At 39.5% G+C, this 10912-nt stretch overlaps 1 protein-coding gene across 7 annotated transcripts in view; it reads left to right on the plus strand.

Annotated features, from left to right (window-relative positions):
• The window catches only part of PHAF1 (phagophore assembly factor 1), a 48359-nt gene extending 37647 nt beyond the window's left edge, over nt 1–10712 (plus strand). For 5 of the 7 annotated variants that reach the window (XM_084644665.1, XM_084644668.1, XM_084644664.1 and 2 more), the window contains exons 13-17: nt 250–293; nt 2828–2871; nt 4411–4469; nt 6199–6271; nt 6804–10712. In XM_084644665.1, coding sequence (XP_084500791.1) covers nt 250–293; nt 2828–2871; nt 4411–4469; nt 6199–6271; nt 6804–6893 — 310 coding nt within the window. In that variant the 3' untranslated portion in view covers nt 6894–10712. The remainder of the gene's footprint in view (nt 1–249; nt 294–2827; nt 2872–4410; nt 4470–6198; nt 6272–6803) is intronic. The other 2 variants (XR_014713758.1, XM_084644669.1) reach the window with 2 other exon arrangements.
• Nucleotides 10713–10912: the final 200 nt, after the last annotated feature.

The raw sequence follows: 10912 nt of genomic DNA on the forward strand, positions 1-10912 counted from the left end.
CCCACACTTCTAATCTCTAGCTATCTTGACTACAGTCATGTTCATGCCCGCAGCATCCACATGGGAGAGTTACAGTGCAGCACTGTGGCGTGCACTACTATTTGCACACCGTGTCTGAACTGTGGGGCAGTGTGGATGTGCCCTTAGTCACAGTGAACTGCTCACTAAAGCATTTCTAGGTCCATTTGTGCTACCTAGTTTCTGTTGATTCCTGTGTTTTGTAACAGCTTTACAATTTCAATGTTCTAGATACCATCGTTGTGAATTCAAGATTCCACTAGCTGTTAAGCGAGGTCAGTAATCCATCCTCCTGCTCCAGGGGTTTGTGAAAGAAAATACAAAAGGGAAAAGAGTGGACCAATTTTCACTTCAAATATAGTCTCAAACAACAGAAGATAATAGAAGTGCTGACGATAGTAGGAAAGAGAGATCTTTTGAACCGTTTTCTAGTATGTGTAGTAAGGAAAATGTTTAAAGATTTTAGTTCACTGGCCACTCCCGCTTCATTCTTAGGCTAACCTTCCTTACCCTGAGCAGGCCTACGTGTGTGTGGCTATAACATAGCATTGCTAGTTTCCTGGAGGAGTGCTGCTGCATGCATTGTTAACATGAATTATGTTGTTCATTAAGGCCCAAAAGTTGTAGGGCAAAGTGAATCTGATCTGATCCTTCCAATCTACCTTTGTTGAATTTTTAAACTGTTATCTTGATAGTCACTTATGAAACTCTTTTCCCTTCACCACTCACAAGGTCTGTTTATTATATTTAATGTAATTTGAGTTATTCATAAGAATAACTATGACCCTACAGTATGTGGCATATGCCTCTATGTAACTATCATCTGGGAATCTCCAGGCTCAGGAAAGAGTTTAGGACTTTGCCTCCTAAGTCTCTTATTGCACACAGGCCCTGATTCAGCAACGTACTCAAAAATGTGCCTAACCTTTAAGCATGCGATTAATCTCTTTAAAGTGCGGGGATACTCACATGCTTAAAGAACCATAAATTTTAAGGCCAAAAGGGTCCTTTATGGTAGTCTAGTTTAACCTCCTGCATAACATAGCTAGGCATGTGTGTAAGTACCTTGTTGAACTGGGGCTTTAATATCCTAGACAAGATATAGAATGCTGGCTAAACTGCTGCCAGAGATCCCTTTGTCATCGTACCCACTGACAACATTGATTGTCTCCCTTGAAAGCACTCACCTGCATAAAGCACAGTGCTTTGACGGAAGTCACATCAGTGAGAATCTGAGTTGGGATGAAAATAAGGGAAAGGAAGGGGGGTGGGGTGTACACTTGTGTGTGTTTAAATGAAAATCAAATTTATGATGTACCTGAGAATACCAGCACTTACTTCCCTTCACTTCCTATTTAAATATGTTTCCCTAAGGCTCTTATGCAGTTTTTCACACTCACATTTCAATACTTGTATTCAGTCTAAGTAGTTTTGTGCCTCTATTATGGATATATTTGATTTATTTTATTCACCCTTTTCTTTCCCCAACATGCACCCACCAGACTGAAACTTAACAACACTGATAGTATGAAGTCCATTGAAAAGTCTGTATACCCTTCCATGGGCTGGCAATGTGCAGTGCAATTTTATCGCTGACAGTTCATTGGTGTACAGTGGGCATATTACTTAAACACTGAACCCAGCTGTATTAGAAACCACTTGCTTGGTGGTGAGTGACAATATAAATGAGCCTTCGGTTGGATTAAAGAACACTTTATGGTTGCCCCCAGAGAAGATGTTTTCCATTTTAAAAAGTCCAGAGATGGAAGGAAAACACTCATAGGCTGGAAAAATGGCCAGCAAGGAATTTGGAGTGCCTGGTTTGTTGGAAGTGCAAACCATATGTGATGCTGTTCCTCCATTCTGTCTTTTTTCATTCTTGTGAGAAACAAGAAATTCAGATTCTCAAGATTCTTGCTTTCTCTGCTCTTCAGAGAGCAAAGTTCTTGTACACTTCAGTTCTACCAGCTCATATAAATGGAGCCAGTCTGGAAAGCAGAGGAGGTTGGCACAACTTGTGCCCATATATTCATAATGTTTTTGGGGGGAGTGGGGAGGAGTGTTCCATCAAGGTGTGCCTTGCGGTTTTTATCTTGTAGGGAGCACTTAAACCATTTTGCTTTGGGAGTGACTGGGTCAAATCTGAGGATTTGTTGGCTTCTCAAATGCATACGGTGCTTAGTCTTCGCAAAAAGAAAAGGAGGACTTGTGGCACCTTAGAGACTAATAAATTTATTAGTCCGGCTCTGATGAAGTGAGCTGTAGCTCACGAAAGCTTATGCTCAAATAAACTTGTTAGTCTCTAAGGTGCCACAAGTCGTCCTCTTCTTTTTGCGGATACAGACTAACACAGCTGCTACTCTGAAACCAGTCTTTGCAAAGTAGCTCATCCACAAGAGTTGATTTGTTGCTACGGTATGCATATTACCTGACACTGTACAGTTTTGACAAGTCAATTCAGTGCACAGAGAGATAAATAATGTCTTGTTTCTTTCACTCCTATATTTTCTTTTTTCTCTTAGAAGCCATTTAAGCTTTAAAGCTTACTTTTTAAAATAGTGAATGGGCAAATCTGTGTCTCCAGAGTTATTACTTAATCTAGTGGATTTATGTTTAATCAGTGGGATTTTTTTGTTTTGTGTTATTTTGACCGCTTTGGTTATCGGTAAATTTTACTGCTCCAGTGTTATGTTTTCATGTTCCCTGATCTCTGAAATCATTTTTCAAACTCTCATATTGGATACATTTCAAAGAAAGTACCAGTTCAAATTTAATTTCCAGACGAGCCTTTTTTGTTTACCTTCCACAGATAGTTCGGATTCACAGACTGAAACATGCACAACGTACAGCAAGGTGAGTCTTCATAAAACGAACGAGAACAGTTGCCAATATAAATTCCTTGGCTGCTGAGTGTGCAGAACTCTGACCATGTGTCACAGAAATAATAGCAGTATAGAAAGATGGTTTTTAAAATAAGGGAGTTCAAATTACTCTCCTCCCACCAAAATTTAATTTTAATTTTTTTATGGATTTGGATTTCTTCAGTGAAATTGTTGTAGTTCAAACTTTTTACTCGTAACACGGTCAGAAATATAGTGCAGTCAAACCTTGGGCTTTGTCTTCCAGTAAATTATGTTATGTTTCCCATTTTAAGGCAGGTAAGAGTTAGAAAGATTAGAGATACCTTTGAAATGTAATATTAATGGTGAAAATCAGAAGTTTAGCTAGAAATAATTTTGCATGGATGGATTGACAGTAACTGTTACAGATTAATTAAATATCTATAGAGTAGTGACAAGATAACTCTGCATTCTTAGGAATTTCATTTACCCAGGTACTTTTTTCAGAGTACACCTGTGAATTTTTTTTGGCACTTGCTTTGGGGGTTGTCTGCACTTCGTAAAGAACTTTTTGACAGTGGTTTCTATTGCATAATGAATGACCCATCATTCAAACCTTCTGAAAATAGTGTAAAAAAAAAAATCCACCAGATAACAGTAAATCAATTTTTTTGGTTAAATACATCATGTATTTTACCAAGCAAGGAAGCATTAAGTAGAAAAGCTTCCGCTACACATGCAGAGATGCCTTTGACATCCAGGTAGGCATAAACACCACACACTTCTACCCTGCAGCACTTTTAGTTCCTGCCAGCCTAGGGAATGAGACTGGGCTTGTGAGGTGAACCCAGGTGTTATGGTAATTAGAATATCTAAATGCCGGTGCAGAGTATTGACTGCTTTACTGAAGGCAGGAGGCCTGTATCCTCCTTTGCTTTCTGGTTGAATTATTTGATATACTTCAGTCCTTCGCTGCATTGTTACTTCCCTTCAATATAAAGCTAGCTTCATAAGCTGTCATGCCACAGGAGTGGATAGTACTGGGAATTCTCAGTCAAATAAATACTATGCCTGTCTTGCATAGTGAACCAACCAAAGGCTTTTGTAACTGAGAAAAGGCAGTGATGCTAACTTGATCTCAGCAAAGTTCTAAGAGAGTGCCTTCCTGTGGGAAATTTCAGATGCCGCCTTCTTTGAAATATCTCCTTAAAATGATGGACACTGTGCTTTGTGTTTCTGCCATCAATCCCACAGAGGTTATAATAATATTTCATTCTTTTTTTTTTTTTTTTTCAATTAAAGTCCACTTTCCATCTAAAATGGAAGCTAGTTTTAAACTCAGAGCAGTCTCCTAGCTGCAGGTTCTGCTGAGTAAAGCTGGCTCCAGTCACAAAACACTCTGTAAACATAACCTTCATGCTTCATGGCACTCTGTGCTGCCTTGTGGTTTGCACCAACGCTACAACCAAAATGTGCATGAACCTCCCCCTTTGTATAAAGAAAAGCTTTCCTGTCACTCTCTTATTCTAACACCCTTTTAATGTAATTACAGTGGGATAGTATTCAGGATCTTCTCGGACATCCTGTGGAAAAGCCAGTGGTACTTCATAGGTAAAGATGCTGTCTGTCTTATTATCCTGTATTGCTGGCAGGAAGTGAGCTGATGACAGATGATTACCGCAAGGATAGGTCTGGTAGTAATTACCATCAGGATTTATGCCATCTCTTTGCTGCTGAAGCATCAGTTCTGCTGCCTCTAGCTAGGAAAGCTCACTACCATTTGGGGAAATCAGGAATCTGTAATATGAAGCATGGGTGATCTCAGCCCAATTCCAATGGGCAGGTATCCACAATGCAAATTATCCACATACTTAGCACCCTTATTAGCACTTGGTCTCAAAGGATTGAATGGGCCTGGAGTCAAAACTTCCTTCCTCACCCTTTCTGGAGGTAGCTCCTCCATGCAGGGTTGAAGAACATGGGTGGAGCAGTATGTGAAATTTGCACTACTTCTACCTGTATTATGCCAGTTCTGTGGATAAAGCACGGGCCACAAGTTTGCATGGCTGTCATTTCTAGCACCTTTCACCAGCACTGAAATCACTTACAAAATGTGAGTAATTTTGTCGAGTACAAGAGTGAGAGCAGTGTGAGGCTAAAAGTCATGGTCTTTCATAAATCTTTTCAAAATCTTTCATAAATTTCAGAAATGCTTAACCGTGGCTCTGTTTTCACCAGGCTTATGCTAATTACTATTGAGTTTGTTTTTAAATGATTGTGGGCCTGATTCCTCACTGCATTACTCCAGTTTACTCCTGTAAAATCACTAGAGCAGCATCAAGATAGAACTATGGTAATGCACTGTTGAATCAAGCTCTTCCATTTTTAATGTGGATTGTTCAGAATAGTTCAACTAAACTTGCTTTATAAGGCACATTTGCTATGTCACATTCAGTTAAAGAAATTCTCCAATTGTAGAAGAAGCCAGAACTTAAGAATAGAATATATCTGGAAGAAAACTATACCCAGAAATCAGTCCTAACTACGCTGAAACTACAGTATAAACAAGTCTTTAAAATTTATATTTTCCAGGTGTTTTAAGGATCTGACCTAAAGTCCATTGCAGTCAGTGGGAGTCTTTCCTTTGACTTCAGAGGGGCTTTGGATTGGGCCCATATTCACTGACTGCTGCAATTCTCTTAAAAACAAAACAGCATTTAGTTCTTGTATAACTTAAATGTTTATGAAGCATATGTGAAAGTCAAGAAATGCATTAATTTTCTAAAGGTAACTCTAAATTTAATTAGGCATGTCACTTCAAACATAAATAACTACTTTGCTAGAGATTCAATATATTAAAATCTCTAGATTAATATACATGGTGCAGAAGATACCTTTAAAAATAGGGTTCCTAGTAATTTTCACTTGAAAAAGGAGTGGGGGAGAGATGCACACGTGTGTGCATGCACAGAAAGGTCTCGTTGAAAAAGTCCTCGTTTTCTTGAGCTCCTTCTTCTGTGTTACTTGGTTTATGTTCCGTTTTTCCTCTCCAGCCTTGGTTGAATAAGAGCGGTCACCTGCAGTCACTAATAACTGCTTATTTTGTTCCACTAGGTCCTCCTAAGTCCCCCCATATTTCAGCACCACTCTGAGGTGTGACCCATTTGAAATCCAAAAGCAGCATAGCATCATAGTACAGATAAATGTAATCCCTCCCAATTTAAATAATCTTGGCATAAGAGAAATGTGAGCAACTTGCCACATAATAATGGGTGGCTGCTATTTCACATGAAGAAATTCCAACCTCTTATGCACCCATTTTTTTTTTTTCTTTTTTAAGGTCATCCTCTCCAAACAATACTAACCCATTTGGATCAACGTTTTGTTTTGGACTGCAGCGAATGATCTTTGAGGTTAGGAAAAAACTTTCAAATTCATTTGGGTGGGAGAAGATGGTGTGGCGTTTGCTTCTGGATTTTAATGCAGCTTTTTGTCTTTCCTATATACCTACGAGAGCCAGCATTCAAGAGCATCTGTAATATCAGGGAACATGGCACAAGTGGGACATTTGCCAACCCTCTCCCCAGGTTTAATGCATCTCTTGTGTTTAAGGCTGGTGCATCTGTCTTGTCATACATGTCTCATACTATTGGGAGACGTGCTTAGTTCTCACAAAATACTTGTGGGCGGTGGTGAGTGCCCGTGTTAAACAACAAGTGTGACTGTAAAGGAAGCCTGGAAATTTAATAGTAATTTTTCAGAATTGGCAAAGATCTTTTAAGTGTTTTAATTCCACCTATCAGTTGCTTAATTTTTTTTTTTATCTCTCTTCATTCAAGCATATAAATACTGTAACTATGTCACTTGCAACTTTCTGAGTTCCCTTTGGCATATGGGATTTTTTTTTTTTTTTAATTTCTCTTTTTTTCTGCCATCCTCTTGCAGGTGATGCAGAATAATCACATAGCATCTGTTACTTTGTATGGCCCAGCAAGGCCCAGCAGCCAGCTGAGAACGTCGGACCTTCCTCAATGAAGCGTCATCTTCAAAATCAGCTAATCTAAATGCTACAAAACTAGTACAGCGTGCCTTGATTTACTGCCACTTATATGGAAAGCATGGTATGATTTTTTTTCAAAATAAAATTCCTCCCTTCCATGCGTGGTGCGGAGGGGAAATTCTCTCAACCCTTCATCATAAGGCATGGAACTAGTGATGGAGGAAAGCAGCTAGATGCCTGTGTTGTCATTTTACTCCTCTCGGTTGGCCGTCTCCTGCGCAGCACAGACCTGAAGAGACTGTCTATCCTTCCTGAGCTGGCAGAAGGAACATTAATGACTGCAAGAGTTAGAAGCACAAACTTTCTGAGCCTTGGAGCATCTGGAAACAGGTATTGATATTAGCCTGTGTTTGTGTTACTGTATTGATGTGGTGGTCCTATTTTAAGAAACCAAGTGTGTTTCTTAAACACATATAAACACGTCGATATTTCTGTGGCTTAGGACATGGTACCAAGTGTGACAAGGGTGTATATATGTCCAGGATTTCAGGCACCACATCTTTGTGTAACTTCGGAACAAGCAAGTAGCATGTGCATAATACTTGGTTGTGTACCATTTGCACTACATACACTTTAATTACTTGATAAACGTTATCTTCACTGAGGAGCATCTGTGTACGGGGTGTGATGGTTATTTAATGTACGCTGTGCAGTAAGCTTATTTATGTGGTGGACTAACGAATAGTCCACCTTCCTGCACTAATATTTACTTGACGTGCTGAAGCAATTGGTTTTCTGCCATGCCTGGTTTGCTAACTTTTTTTCCTATGCCGTTTCCCAAAAAAAAACAAAAATCTGGAAGAGATTATTCCTATGATTGAAAGAAGTGGGTGTTTTTTTTTATACCATTTTTCTTCATACTTAAAAATTTTTAAAAATACGTCCCGTAACAGAAAATGCAGGTGCCTCATCTCTCGATGTACTGGAACATGTTTGTTCCAAACCCCCCAGCTGCTCCCTATTTCCTGTAGAAAAGGAGAAAGGAAAGAGAATTTGTAGTGAGTACGTAGATGATTGAAAGAAAAATTCCCCAACTCCTCCAGCACGAAGCAACCTCTTCCCATGTCTTCTGAACTATGACTTTTATTTAATGCCAAAGTTTTAGCCAAAGACATCCTCAGTCTAATTTCACCATCTCTGTATATGTAATCTAACTGCACACCCCACCCCCAGGAAACCGGATATAGGCTTTTCTCTAGTCAGGAAATGCTGCTCACTGCATTTTATCTCAAGTGGAATGCTTTGGGTTTGTAGTTCTCTTACAGTCTTATTGGGGAAAGTAGTGTGTGTTCTTTGACATATTAACCCTTTTTAAAAATGGAAAGAGAAATGTATAATTTTGTCCCATTTTTAATATTTTGGTGTAGCAAGTTGTGATACATAGACAACGATTTTGTGAGTTTTACAATGTGTGTACAGATTTTGTAAATATGACATTTTTGTAATTAACGCCATGTACAGTGTAATCCTGTATAGTTTATCAGTGAATGGGAGGTAGGAAATAGAATGTTAACTAGTGTTTTGGATCCTGGACCAGTAGCAGGGATAAATGTGATTTGGTGTGTGTGAGTGTAAGAGTTTGTGCGTATGATATTCTTTGCCATTTAGTCTTCCTGTATACTGTGACATTCTAGAGTGTTTTACTAAAACAAAAAAGCCCTATTGAGAATCTATCTAAAGAAAAAGTTACTGTTTACCTTCGTTATTCTTAGGTGTTACTCCTGTTGAATTCCTGCTCAATCTGTGCTGTTTCCTGTGATCATTGCTTGCTGAGAAAATTCTACACCTCAATCTATTTCTTTGTTTCCTCTCTCATTTTCATTTTGGTTTACATAGACCTTCTGTAAATTAAACAGAATACATAATGAGCATGTACACTGAAAGACAAATAAAATGCGACTCTCAGTTACTGTTTTGTGTTGCATACAGTTGCTGGGTGTTTTTGTAAAAAAGTGGTGAATGCTTTTGCTTTATTTCATATCATTTACTTATTATATGCAGATTAATTTTACCGGGGAGTTGGAAATAAAGACCCCAGGGTTCTGCTCCAATCTCTAGCACTGGCTTGTGTAAACTTGGACAAGTCACTTAAACTATCTGCTCTTTAGTTTACTCTTATGAAAATGCATTTATTTCAGAATGTAGCTACCTCACAGAGTTTTGAAATGTAAGTATTTATAGAGCACTTCAAGATATTAGAATAAAAGGTGTGGTATAAATTCATGTTTGTTCCTAAATATAATGCTAAAAATATGATTGCTAATTATTAGTTAATTTTCTTAAATCTCTTTTGAAAATTGACCTGCATGAGACTCCAGATTAGGAGTTCTGTCCTGGGGGTGAGGGTTAGCAAAATTTTCACCATCTTATAGAGAAATATAGACTTTTGCTCTTCCATGGCTCATCCTTCTGAAAGGGACGGAGGCATCATTCTGCCAGCCCGACATGTCTCAGGAGACATGCTGCCTGCCTGGAGCCCACATCCCAGATGTTACAGAAAGTTCGCCGAGGCTCATCTGTTGGTCTAGCCACTGCCCCATGCTGCTCATCCACATGAGCAGATGTTGCCTAGCTTGACCCCAAGCAGATCCGCAGTGACTGCGGTGCCCTGGGAGCAAGGGGGAGGGGAGGACACAGGCTGTGTTCTGATCCATCCTCCTGGTTGAGTGTAAGGACCCATGCAGGGACACATACATCCTGGATATGAATGCATGGCTGCACAGATGGTGTCAACAGGAGGATGTCTGCTTCCTTGACCCTGGGATGCTGTTCCGAGAAGGTCTGCTGGGAAGAGATGGAATCCACTTGACTAAAAAGAGGGAAAGCATCTTTGCTCACCAACTTGCCAGCCTAGTGAGGAGGATTTTAAACTAGATTAAAAGGGGGAAGGTGATAGCAGACCATAGGTAAGCATAAAAAATCCCGACCTTAACAGAAGGCTAGATGTTTGGGGGAGGGGGAAGGGAGCACAGAAAACTACACTATGGTTGTGACACTGCACCCCATATTCATCATAGTTGTATGGTTATGATATGATTATAATGTATGATGCATCTGATACAAGATGCATCTTGTGAGGTTTCATTGGAAAAGTTATGATTTGCTGAACGATTGTCCTATTTGTGTGCATGTATTATTTTTGTATCTAAAGTTATGAATATTTACTATGTATCTGTATTTCAAATGTGGTTACACCTGGGTGACACCCACTAGGCAAAGTGCTTCCAGTCTAGACAGTTGGTTGTGAAGAGCCTGTTCAGGGTAATGAGCCATTAGGGGAAACAGTAGGCCTTAGGAGAAGCATATTGCCCACCTGGTTAGCCTTCCTGTAAATGTTTCAGCCAGCCTGTGAGTAATGGCTACTATGACTCAGCAGGGCATGCGACCAGACCACATGACACCGAACTCCATTTTGGTACCTGTATTTTTCCACAAGCTGGACTGAAAACTGAGTTTGGAAAAAAGGGTTCCCACCATATGGAAAAGCTACATAAGTTGGGGTGTGACATTATCTCTTGGCCTCATTCTCCACACAAGAACTCCTGGAACCTGAGGAACAAAGACTAAACTGGGGGAAGTGCTGGACCCAGGCTAAAGGGATTTCTAGCCTATGTATGGAAACTTGGTGGACTGCTTGTATCATCAGTTAGGGTGAGAAATTGCTAATTCAAATCCTATCTAGTATTTTAGGCTTAGTTTGCGGGTTTTTTTATTTGCTAGGTAATCTGCTTTGATCTGTTTGCTATCATTTATAATCTGTCTTTCTGTAGTTAATAAACTTGTTGTATGCTTTATCTAAACCGGTGTGCCTTTAAGTGAAGTGTCTGGGGAAAATCTCAGCTCTGTGAGCAAAGGCTGTTACGTATCTTTCCCACATTGAGGGAAAGGCGAATTTTATTAATGAGCTTACATTGTAGAGATTTCTGTGCGGTGTAAGACAATATAATTCTGGGTTATTATATTCAGGGAGCTGGGAAATTGGCTGCCTGTCTTT

This window comes from Lepidochelys olivacea, assembly GCF_965140295.1.
Source record: "Lepidochelys olivacea isolate rLepOli2 genome assembly, chromosome: 12".
Lineage (NCBI taxonomy): Eukaryota > Metazoa > Chordata > Testudines > Cheloniidae > Lepidochelys > Lepidochelys olivacea.